The sequence below is a fragment of the Emys orbicularis genome, chromosome 3, assembly GCF_028017835.1.
Source record: "Emys orbicularis isolate rEmyOrb1 chromosome 3, rEmyOrb1.hap1, whole genome shotgun sequence".
Taxonomy (NCBI): Eukaryota; Metazoa; Chordata; order Testudines; family Emydidae; genus Emys; species Emys orbicularis.
Window position 1 is genome coordinate 186,134,640 of NC_088685.1, and position 13,053 is coordinate 186,147,692.

General features: G+C 37.6%; 1 protein-coding gene across 24 annotated transcripts in view; it reads left to right on the top strand.

Moving 5' to 3' along the window:
• The window catches only part of NRXN1 (neurexin 1), a 1,214,702-nt gene that overhangs the window by 95,044 nt on the left and 1,106,605 nt on the right, over positions 1–13,053 (top strand). For 13 of the 24 annotated variants that reach the window (XM_065401750.1, XM_065401752.1, XM_065401753.1 and 10 more), the window contains exons 2-3: positions 7,558–7,575; positions 12,493–12,522. The exons of 4 other annotated variants lie outside the window; for them this stretch is intronic. In XM_065401750.1, coding sequence (XP_065257822.1) covers positions 7,558–7,575; positions 12,493–12,522 — 48 coding nt within the window. Of the gene's footprint in view, positions 1–466; positions 491–7,557; positions 7,576–12,492; positions 12,523–13,053 lie in introns of all 24 variants that reach the window. 7 more of the 24 variants (XM_065401747.1, XM_065401749.1, XM_065401763.1 and 4 more) reach the window with 3 other exon arrangements.

Genomic DNA, 13,053 nt, shown 5'->3' on the forward strand with positions numbered 1-13,053 from the left:
AATCAGGCCCTATATATGGATGGCTGTATTATTTATCATTATCATATATTTTGTATTGCAACTTTAAACTTAAAATTCATTTCAAAATCCAAAACTTTCAAATGGAAATTATTCAGATAAACAGCACGTGAAGAGACCTGTACTAATGGCAAGTTTCCATCAGTTTATTGCTTTAGATTAATTTGGTATTAAGATTTTTTAAATATCTTTCCAATTATTTTCTTACAAGTCACTGTTAGAATAGTTTTAGTATCAAATTTAGAAAGCCGGATTCTCAACTGCTGTAAATGGGTATCAATGGAGCTGTGCCAGTGGTTCTGAAACTGTTGGTCAGGACCCCAAAGTGGGTCACGACCCCTTTTTAATGGGGTCACCAGGGCCTTGCTGAAACTGAAGCCCGAGCTTCACCCCCACCTGGGGCAATGGGGCTCGGGCTGTGGTCCCCTCTTCCCCCAGGGTCATGTAGTTACTTTGTTGTCAGAAGCGGGTAGTGGTGCAATGAAGTTTGAGAACCCCTGAGCTATTCTAATTCATACCAGTTTAGGGGCTGGTCCACAGTTTTTAATACAGTTCCATAGAAAGAAATGTTGGTAGGAAAAGGGATGGTCCTATAGTACAGTTATATCTGCATATAGATATAGAGGAAACATGAATACATCATCCTTTGATAAAATCTTCTAGTTAGAAATAACACTTCCTATATATCACATTGTCTATTTCCCTCTCTCATTTTTATTGCAAGGTGCACAACAAAGTAAGGTTTATCTTATAAGAGCCCCTCCTCTGTTCCTGCTGCTGAATCTCTTACATAACATTATAAATCTTTTCTGTGGTTTCGAATCCCTCTTCACTACTGCCCATTGTGATGTCAGAATCAGCATTACAATTCTGAGGGGGGAACAAATTACCCAAGGAGCTGCACAACGGGCAAATCCTGTGCACTGTGCATGGGCTGAAGTGTTAATATCTTAGAAGAAAAAAATGAAATATCTGACATAGCCATAATACCAATAAATGAATTGATTTCTAAGGAAGATAAGTGCTTTCTCAATGTTTCCATGAAGCATCAACAGATCTTTAAATTATTTTTAAATCATAAACAAATCATTTAATAAATAATTCCCATTTGTTATCAGTGAAACAGAGAATAAAGGGGTAAAATAATTAGAGATGGCCTGGCTCTGGTTGTAAATTATATACACAATTGTTGCCGGCCCAGTTGAGCCCGAGGAGGCAGCAACAGCGGGGTTCGTTGCCCGGTGTGCTTTACGCCAATAATCACACCAGGTGTGGAGAAGCAAAACCAGCTTTATTCAAGAGCTCTGAATAGGCACTAGGAGACCAACACATCTCAAATCAAGCGCAGCACATATCAGCACATGTTCCATTTTATATTCCAAGCAGTTTCTGTGTGAGCCTTTGTCTGTTACTCCCTCTTACCCCTCCCACCCCTCCCTCCTCTAGCAGTTACAGTTAGAAAAATTCCCATTCGTCTGCTTATCTTTGACCTTGTTAGTGTGAATGAAACAGCAGCTGTCTGCTAGAAAAGCTGACCCTTACATTTCTGCTTCAGCATGTAAGCAGTTAGCACAGAAGTAGGTGAAAGTTTACAAGATGGAGTCACTGTGGCTCACTTAGACCCAGAGCAAAGGAGTTTCATCGGCTCTTCTGGCCTTCCACTCCCCTGAGTTACCTGGTAGCTATGCCTAGTGACACAAACACAATGGGCCAGATTCTGCTCATAGCTAAACTGGTGTAACCTGATATAACCCCATAGAAGATGGTAGCCCAGATAATCAGATGGTGCAAATTGGCATAGCTTCATTGACTTCAGCTGAGCTATGCCAATGTACATCAACTGAGGATCTGGCTAAGTGTGTGAAGTCAATGGACTGTTTCTGCGTTTATACCAACATAGTTGAGAGCAGAATGTGGCCCAAGATCTTAAATTAAAAGTAAGATTGTTCACAGCAGGATTTCTGGGGCTTTTGTGCCATGAAATAACAATGTGAGGCATGTACAGGCCCAGATAGTGCCCACCCCAAATAGGTGCACAAAGAAAAAAGAGGGCACAAGGAATTTCTCTTGCCATTGGGCCCTACATGTGGAGACTAAGCCCAAAGAGAGTCCTTGAACTCAAGAGAGTGGCAGAGCAATGAAGAGTCAGTGATCTGGCTCAGACTGTGCTACCAGACAACAAGGCTAGTGGGCTTGTTCTCTGCAAGGCTTATCTGTTCTCTTTCTTTGTTGTTGAGACCACAGGTCTTTTCAGCTCCTCCTGCCTCTGCAGCCATCCTGTGGTGGTAGAGAAAATTGGATTCAATTGCTGCAGTTAAGCCTAGGAGGCAATGCTGTACAACCAGGCGATAGGGAATGTACAAAGTCACCCCCCGGCCCAGTAACTAGTGGGACAGACTCCTCAGGGTTCAAGTTTCCATTGCAGCCTAGCAGAGCTGCTCTTTGAGGCACAGAGTCCCCTCAAGATGAGTGTGAATTTGGGTGAATGTGACAGACTGGGGAAGGGAGATGAATCACTGTGGCTGAGGGGGACATAAAATTTGACTGTAAGGGGCCTGATTCCCCTCCTTCCCACCAGTTTTACACTGGTGTAGCTTCATTGACTTCAGTACCATTACTTCTGGTTTACACCAGTGTAAATGTGAGGAAAATCAGGCCTGAAAATATATATAGATATGGCACCAATTATGTATATGGTTCTGTGCAATAGACATTATAATTGTGCCATGGAAGTAAGAAAGTCCAGATAGAAGATACTTCAATTTAAATGACAAATTGAAGCAAGGATGTGAGAGGAGAAATTGCCAAACATCAGGTGGAATTTATACCCATTGTCTTTATAGATATTGATGAAACAACCTTGATAAGGATGACAGTTGGTCCTGGCTCATAGAGCATGATTTTGTTTTCCAGGGGAATATATCTCATTGTACAAATGGAAAGTCCTTGAGGAGAATAGCTTTGGATCCACCTTGCTGGAGTTTTTACTGGGTCTTTCCCTTTCTCCTCCATTCCCCCTCTTCAATCTACAAAGAATGTAATATATTTCTAGTCTGCTATAAAGATAGTGTCTGGCCTGTATGGACCTTCTTGCCCACCCTGCTAGTCTTCACATCCCCTTGCCCAGCTCTCAAGGCTAGCTTGTACAAAATGGATGGAGATGAGGTGAGACCATGGCCCAAAGCTTGCTAGGTATGGAGTGGAGTGTTTACTGCACCACCAAAGTATGTCCTGGAGTCTGCAGTTTCCAGGAGAGGCCATTATGCTTATCTGAAGCCCAGTGCCACCTGAAGCTCTGTTTGTGGTGCTGCATGTCTGCATTACCAGTATTATAGAAGTGTGGCTTAATGCCATGATTTAAGCCACTTTGTATTCATGTAAATGTAAAAGCTTAAGTGAAGTAAATAATCTTAATGGCTCAAATTCAGACCTGAGGTAAGTGGGTATATCTCCAATTACTTTAGTGGTGTTGGACTTCCTTTCATTGTGTCTAAAGGACTATATCAACATGACACAACTCTAATTCCAGTGGAGATTTGAATGATTATATATATTTATATTAATTGTAGAAATTAGCATTCCTTCTATCTGTAATATTGCCAAGAATAATATTTAACACTTATGCTTTATAGACATGAACTAATTAATCCTCGCAGCATCTCTGTAAATAAGGCAATTTTTATTTCCATTTTAATGATGGGGAAATGTGGGCAGAGAGGTTAAGGTCCTTTTATGCAAGATGCTGAGCACCTTTAGTATGGTACTAAATGCTCTCAAATCTCATTGACTTCACTGGAAGTTTAGGGTGCTCAGCACTTCATGGGATGCACTTTACATCTTGTATGATTGGACTTGTGTTGTGTTTGGCCTAAGGAACAAAATTAGAATTTAGGATTTTCTGACTCCCCAGATTGTGCCTACAACAGTAGGCAATGCCTCACTCTAAAAAACACACACAAAGGCACACACAAAGGCACACACACACACACACACACACACATCAAACTAGGATGGGAATCAGGAAAATTAGACAAAGATTTAGTGTTACATACATGTCACAAAATAGCAGTGTAATGGTCTCCATACAAGTATTTGTTACAATATAACAATACTAGCATCAATAAAAATGCTAATCTAACATAGAAAACCCTTGAAAAAATCTTACCAGTTTAAAGACTCCCCCTACCCACATACACACACATTTTGTTGTCATCAAACTGTTGATATGAAAAATCTTTAACTTAAACTCCCAAATTGATGTGTTGAAATTACCCTGACAGATACATTTATTGGTGGTGTGAGAAAGCAAGCAAGGAAGCAAGCAAGCAAGCAAGAAAGGAAGTTCTTAAATAGCTTACTATTGCATATGTCTTTTGGTGATATATATTCCATACTATTTTGTTCACTAGACAATATTCAACGCTTTTAATGCAATTTTTATTTAAAAAAAATATCAAAATAAGATATGCTAGTTTAATGGGCTACTATTTTGAATGGTTATTTACACAATTAAATGTTTAGGGCCAGATTCCTGGCTAGCATAAATCAGTGTAGCTTTATTGCCTTCAACAGATTAGTCCAGTGTATACCAGTTGACAAGCTGGACCTTAGTATAAAGCAAAGTCCTATATTCAGAGACATGGAGCCTGCTCCCAGGCATATCAGCTTCAGAATTCCATCTGACTTTAATAAATTCAGAGCTGGCCTGCAAGTTCATTTATTGTAACTACATATATCTTGAGCTAAATAGAGCAGGCCAAAAAGAATCTCAGAATATCAAATCATCACAATATTAGGGTGACCAGACAGCAAGTGTGAAAAATCGGGACGGGGGTTGGGGATAATAGGAGCCTATATAAGTAGAAGACCCAAAAATCGGGACTGTCCCTATAAAATCGGGACATCTGGTCACCCTATCACAATATTGGTATCTTGTATACATTTGTATTACAAAGAAGGAGACTAAAGGTATAATACTATTTTAGTAACTCATTTATTTTTTGTTTAATTTGCTTTTTTATTGTACTTAATAGGAAGGAAACAATATTTGCACTAAAAGGAATTAGACTATTAAATAGAATTCCTTATAAAATAAGTCATGTTAACAAACAAAAGATCATTACAATTTACAATAGAGGATAGGGAAAAATCTTTATTTTATGGAATGGGAAGTTTTTCGTTTTCTCAGTTGTCCTCATATAATTTGTGGATCTTGCTTTTTTTATATACGGTATATTTACAACTAGCATCCTCCTATTCATGCTCATTTCTTTCATTCTTTTATTTTCCTAAGTGCATGTAATGGATATTATGCATCAATTGCACTTTTATGGCAAACTGAAGTTACAGGCACAGAGTTTTTACAAGTCTGAGTTCATGTATGTATGGAGAAGATGATTTACAGTAATTTAAAATGAACAGTTTGTCAAGTATGTTCTCTGCTTATATGGGCATAGAAATTTCATTAAAAATAATGAGCTTTACTGTGAATTCAGACAGGACTAAAGCCCTAAATACTGGATGTTCATAATGGTTATTCTTAAATAGTGGCAACCCATACAATGTAGTTTTAAGTATATGCATCTCATGTGCTGGAATAAAGCAGTTTATAAAACAACACAACATAATGTATTTGTATATAATATAATTTGTATGAGATTTTTAATATTTTGTGGCATATTAATTTATAGAAAACATGATTATGAAAGTTTAAGCATTCTGAGATAGATCATGAGCTGAATTATTAAAACACACTACTGGGCCTGATTTTGTTTAATTCAGTAGAATTGTTCCTGATTTGCACTAGATCAAAATCAGGCCCAGTTGTGTCTCTTAACATATACTTAAAAGTTAATTCCATCAAAAAGACTCTCACTGAAAACAACCATTTATAATGGAACTGGGTCAAATCCTGCATTCCCCACTCATTCCTTATTCTGCAGCAAGGGCTTGTGGAACTCAGGACAAGTCAAAGACAGGGAGAGCTCTAATAATCCGACTTTTCCTTTTCCCCCCCTCTTCTCCCACCTTAGGCTCCCTCACTGTCTTTTTTGGCTGGTCTACACTTGGGGGCGGGGTGTTGATGTAAGATACACAACTTCAGCTACGGGAATAGCGTAGCTGAAGTCGCCATATCTTATTTCAACTTATCTCCCGTCCTCACGGCGTGGGATCGACAGCCGCGGGTCCCGCGTCAACTCTGCTACCTCCACTCACCCTGGTGGAGTTCCGGAGTCGACAGGAGCGCGTTCGGGGATCGATATATCGCGTCTAGATGAGCCGCGATATATCGATCCCCGATAGATCGATTGCTACCGGCTAATCTGGCGGGTAGTGTGGACATACCCTTTGTTACTCCTCAGCTCTTACTTCCTTTATTCAACTTTGTTCCCCCTCCTTTCCCCTGTGCATCTTGTCTTCTCCTATCTCCTCTGGTACCTTCTTACCTTCTCCCATCCTCTTCCCAATCAGAATCAAATTGGGCAGCAGAGAAATACTCCCCTAAGCTTCCTCCTCAATGGAAGAGCTTGAGGGATGTGGAGGTAGATCTTCCCAGTCAGGGCAGCATGCTGCACCTGCTCATTAGTTCCAACTCTCCCCTCCGACTGACCAGCTGGCAGACAATCCAAGCCCCCACCTCCCCACACAGGTTTTGGGGAAGCTCTCTACTGAGTGCTGCCTGCTCCCCCAATCACTGTCAGGCCTGAGACAAAATGTCCAGTTGTTGCTAGCTGTAGCAGGCCTTAATTAGGCACAAATTCCATTAACTTCATCAGATTGCAGGATCTGGCCTATTAGGCATGATCTGTAAATACAGTATAAAAGTAATTTGATGTTTTAAATATCACTATATATTTGTGGGCATTGTGCCTTTTACTGATTCTGCCAGGCCAAAAATCAGGATTAATTTAAAGACTTGTCTTATGTCAATAAATAATGGGACCTGATCCTGCAGTCCTTGCTCATTCCACCAGCTTCACTGGCAATTTTGCCATATTTGATTACATGATTTGGCCCCTTGACTAGAATGAGAGATGTGGCTGAGTAAAGATTTCAGGGTTAGGCGTGTTGGCTGTTCTAAATGTTTCACAGCATATTGTAAAACCAAAATTAGCTAGTTAATCTGTTTAAAATATTCTGCTTTATAAGGCATTAAGAAAAATTCAAAATGGGAAAACACGGGAAAATATAGTTAGAATTCCCATCACAGCAGTTTTTAATTATTTACTAACTAAAGACCTATGAGAAGACTTTCTGATTAAGTAAGTAGAACTTGCTTCACAAAGAGCTGCAAAAGATTCTTTACAATTTCTTCACTGAGGAAATGGAATTATTTTGTTTTATATCATGTAAATTGTGTTGAATAGAAGAAACACTGCTTCCCTGGTGCTTATGTTTTCCCCTTTGGATGGTAGCAATGGAGCACTTGCATGTTGTGTTGATGCCTTGCATGATGAAGACATGCAATGGCAAGTTCCAGTCTGCATGCTGCTTAATGAATGTTTTCCTTTTCTCTCCTTCCCTATTATGTGCTTTCAGAAGACAACTATGTGGAAGGTGGGTGCTTTCTACCTTATTTTCCTAAGCTCTTATTTTTCCCTTGTGCTTAGTGTTTTTCCCTTCTGCTTAGTGTTATTATGGTACGCGTATCATTAAACACGGTAAGTTGCATTTTTTCCCTATGCAGATTTTCAGGTTGATTGGTTCAGTGTAATTTTTTTCCATATAGAACATAAAACAAATCCAAATTCCTGATTTATTATACTGTGTAAATCCAGAATAACTCCACTGAACAATGGAGTTACTCAGGATTTATACCTGTGTGACTGAGATCCAAAGTGTGAATTGCTCTCCAAATTCACCCATTAGGTTTACAGAAATCTTGAGTGTTCTGTATGAAAAATGATACAAGATAATGTTTGTCTGATCAATGTGGAACATAATTCCTCCTCATCATAAAGAATGTAATGCATGTTAAAGATATATTTTAATTACTTAGGAACATAAAAAGCTCTTTTCTTTTTTATATTACAAATATCAGTTATTGTATTATCCTTTTCAGTACAATGCTTTAGAAAAGCTTGATTTGTCAAAGTTTCCAACATAAACAGCTCTGCCTTTTCACACTGGGAAAATAAGAGGTGTGTGTTTTTAATAATAACATTGGTATTTAATAAAGTCCCCTTAAAGAAAGTAAGACACAGGGCAATGGAAACTAAGCACAATGGCCATCTAGCCAGAATATTGGTAAGTAAATCTGTTAGCTGGTAGAAATGTGTACATGTGTGTATCATAGTATTTAAAGGTACAGTATGTTAATACATTGTTTGATACCTCCGTTTGTTGGCAGTCATTTTTGTCATCTGCATTATAAACCAATATTTTCAGGTGCTTTTTACAAACCGTACCTGTAAAAAATTCTCTCTGGGCTTAATCTTTGCATACAAGGTTCATGTCCAAGGTTATTTATTTTAAAAATAGTTGGTCTATTTTTAAATTCAAGAACCAACATTACAGACATTTATTTTCTTTTAATACACTTTTCAAACTACTTTTAAAATCTGCAATTTCTTAAGGATGTATGCAAAGTGACTGGTCTTGCGTGGATCTGTGGCATAATGTCCCTGCAATGTATGTATGCAGTGAGCCATCATAGTGATCTGATCCATACAGAATCCAAGGTACTGTGGCCCTCTGTATCTGTCCATGTTCTACATCAAATATATGGCAAGGTGCTCAGAGATTCATCGGGTCTGGATGCTTTGGGCATTTTTGTGTAAACATATGATGCCAGTGTAAGAAACATAACAGTTCAAGAAAATATTGGATCAAAACTTGAATCAAAGAAAGTATCTACTGAAATTGTGACAGCTTCTCTCTCTCTCTCTCTCTGAGCTCCGTAATAGGATCTTTCCTTTATTCTTAATTATAAATGAATGTTAAATAAAAATTCATTAAAGTAACATTGGTATTGGCACCCAGACTGAAAAAAGCATGGGAGTACAAAAATAAGGACCCAATTCTATAGCTGATCCATGCATGAAACTCATTGAAGTCAATGGGAGTTCCAGATGTGGATCAGAATTATTATGCCTAGGTGATGAAGAAGTACAATTTATCTATTCACATTAAAGTCAGAATAACAGACTTAATCCAGATTTTTCTTAGATTATTTGATCAAAGTTGCAATCATAAATTTACTCCAACATAGCCTTGGATGTGTTTACATACTTTTGGTTGAAGTACATGGGGGCTACACATGTAGACATAGATCTAAGTTTGTCCATTGTGCCTATTGCTGTGGTATCTGAGCACCTTACAAAATTATTAGGTGTATATACAGACATATATTTAGTTTTAATAAATTGAGACAAATTTATCCATGCTATCAACTGAAGAAATTTTATTAATATTACTGAAGTTGTACCAAGGCTAAATATGTTCACTGAAGATTTATTGTGCTCTAAATTCCCTGTGGTTTGTGCTCTGCATGTGACTTACTCACTAAATTATGAAAATGTCCTTTCTTTCATATCCACTTCCCCTGACCCATTCTGCATACTTTAAATGTGTTTTTCTAGTGCCCAGCTTAAAATGAAGAGAGAAGCAACCACTTAAAATGCATTCCTGGTGGGCATTTTATTCCTAATTCACAAAGAAAAGGCTTTTACAATTTTGCTTGTAAACTTGTGGTGCACAAGTAATTATTTTGAAGGTATGCCTATAGGTGATGACCTGTTTGATTACCATGTTTTATTGGACTCCATTAAAATGGTCTCTATTTTGTACTGACTACAATTTTGAAAACCTAACAGTGATTGTTGTAATAATTAAATTTACCTGTATTGTATTAACCTCTCTGCAGATTGTACTAGCAATATAATAACAATACTTAGCTCTTCTATAGCCCTTTTCATTCATATATCTCAAAATGCTTTATATATTAAGGTAAGTATAATTATTCCCAGTTAGCAAGTAAGTATAAGTAATTTTACTGTTTGATACAATATTCACAAATACAGTAAAATGCAAATTTAACAAAATACAATCAGTTTTAGAGGAATAAAGAGGCCATAAATAGGACTGGATTTTTCCAATTTGTTAATGGCGGTTCTATTTGAGCAGGGAATGTTCATTTTGACGTCACCTCCTTTTTAAATTTAAACAGCTCTGTAAGTGACTCTTAAAATTCAGGAAAGTTCTATGATGCTTTCAAGGGGCCTTTCTGTAATTTATATTTATTTAAATTACATGAGAATATTTTATTTGGGACTGACAATGAGACAACCTCTTTTGCATCATATTAGTAAAGATATTGAATCTGAGGACAGCGGTAAAGCTGTTTGTGTGGGATTTTTTTGTTTGTTTGACAAAATCTTGGCCTATTTAGATCAATTAAAGTTTTGCCATGGAATTAATATTTTGTCCTGATAGAAGGCCAAGCTTGTAAAAGAATCTCCCTGTTGCTTTCCCCCCAAGAGCAGGGGAAGGGGTCTTTTCACATGCTGCAGTTGAAGGGACCCAGGTAGATGTGGGTAGCTTCTGGAAAGTCCAACTTCACTCCAGAATAGCAACAGTATCCTGGTTCCTCTTCCCTCCCTGCTGAATGCAGTTGTTGCAGGATCAAGAGTCAGGGATTTCTTATTACTCTTGGCACTACCGTAGAAAAGACAAGGATGCAAACCTAGATCTGAGGTAGTGGGGAAATGGTAGTTATATAGTGCCACATTCCACGGGGATTCGAACAGTGAAACTTCACTGAGTGCAGTAAAGCTTCAACATAGATCTATCTACACCAGAATTTTTTGGAAAGTCTCACACAGTTGCAGTATGACTGGAGCAGATAGGGCACAACATAGAGGTAGAAACATGTATGCCTTATTTACCTACTACCATTGCTAACATCAACTGTCACAGTAGTGTAAGCAATACTTATGGGTCATATTTAGCATTCATTTACACTGATGTGAATCCATAATAACTCTGTTGATTTTAGTTTAGCCTAGTGTAAATGAGAACAGACTGTGGTTGTAAAGTGAGGGTCAATTCAGGTATTTGAATCCACTAAACAGAGTTTTGCTTTAACAGATTTCACTGTGAGAAGGCTCACATATTAAAACTGGTATTTCAGGAAGACTTTCAATTTGGAAACCATTGTTCATTTAATGGGAACACTGCTTGTGATTTAAGCTGACATGCCTTGAATTCTTCAAATAGTAATATGGATTGATTGTAGTCAGAAGTATCTTCTTTGAACTCCCCCAACTCCTGTAATATAACTCACTTGTGCATCTAATTTTCTTTGTGAATTAGAAGTAGCAGGAAATCTCTAGGAAGTCCGCTTTCCAGTAAAAACCAGCATATTCTATTGCACACCTTCTTTGTGTGAATCAAGCTTTATAACTGCAACAGGAAAATAATATACTATATTTTCTATAGTTGTTGGAGAAGAAGAGTACACTATTAAAATTGGAGCTACTCTATGTGAATAATACATTTAAAAATGAATCCCAGCAAAGCCAATGTTATGAAGAATGTCTGTTTTAAAAATTAGATGTAAAATTCAAAATTCTTTAAATTTCAGGGAAAATGAATGCTATATACTGTCTATATATTATTAGCTCTTTTCTTCTGTATCAAAATGTCCTTTGTGAGGCTGCATGCATCTTTTTCTTATTTGGCTAAATAGTTGAATATTATTGGCTTGGAGGCTCAGAAATCAGACCCTGACTGAATGATTAAAGTTGCAAGTCGCTTGACTGGAAATGCAACTTGACCTGTACAAGTCTGACTGAGTATGATCTCAAATATGTAATTGAAGCACAACTTATTTTGCACAAATTTTAAAGATCTCTAGCCTAAAATGCTATCACTTTAATTTTGTTTTTTAAATCTTCTCCTGCATATTTATTTAAGTTGGCTCCTCTGGAATAAACTTATTCTGCCATCATGTGTTTCACACAAATAAGGAGACATTCCTTGCATTGTCATCTCAGTGTCACAAAGAAGTTATTTTATTTAATGATCTAAAATGCTCATTTTTGATGAGGGGAAAAAGATCAGACCCAGCCCATTTTTCAGGTTTACACTTCTTCATGTTTTTAATGTAATTTAACAGCTAGAGGAAAGCAAGTCCTCCTGGTGAAAGAATTAGAAGCAATCTGATCAAAGACATGAAATATTTAAAGAACTGGTTGGACTTGAAATCATTTTCTTATTATTTTTTCTCATTCTAACTATTACATAGAAGAAATATACAATACAGCATTACCCAGTGTTTGAATTGCAGTTCTATTACTCTTTGCCCCCAAAGCATTCCAACCAGTGGTTGAAAAATGCTCTTTGATTTCCCTCTGTGATACAGACATCCCATAGGAAACAGATGCCTGTCACAAAATATTTTTGTCACTGTGGCAATACCACCTTCCCATGCACCCTTGTTCATTGCTGACTGTGCTCTTGTTTCCCTTCAAGGTCTGGCGCACCTGATGATGGGCGACCAAGGTATGGGCTCTGTTCCTTTTCCACTCTGCTTTCATTGTTTCTCCTTGTTCCGTAGCTGCTTTGAATCCATCACTGCAAATGATGGGCAAATGCTTGAAAGCTGTCTTTGGCTGCAAATAAACACATAATTTTAGTCACAACTTTCTTCTTTCATTTTATATATATATCTATATATATATTTGTTTGCTCCTTAAGCTTTGTTCCTTCTGTGCCCTCCCTCCCCCCCCCCAAATCTCACAATATAATAACTGAAAAAAGTGAGAGATAAGAAGGTATTGAGAAAATTCCATGCATTTATCAGAAAATACAATTATGGGTGATTCTATTAAAGGCAAAAGAAGCACAAGAGCACTCACCAGATAGCTTCTGAAAGAAGATACTCAGTTTGTCATATTGTACCCAGTGAAGAGTCCATTTACATTAATGCATGGCTGATTGGAAACTTGTAGAAAGCACCTGCTCCTGGCTTCTGGAATGCTTAGAATACAGTTTTGCAACATAATGAAATCAATGTTTTTCTCCTCTTCAGCC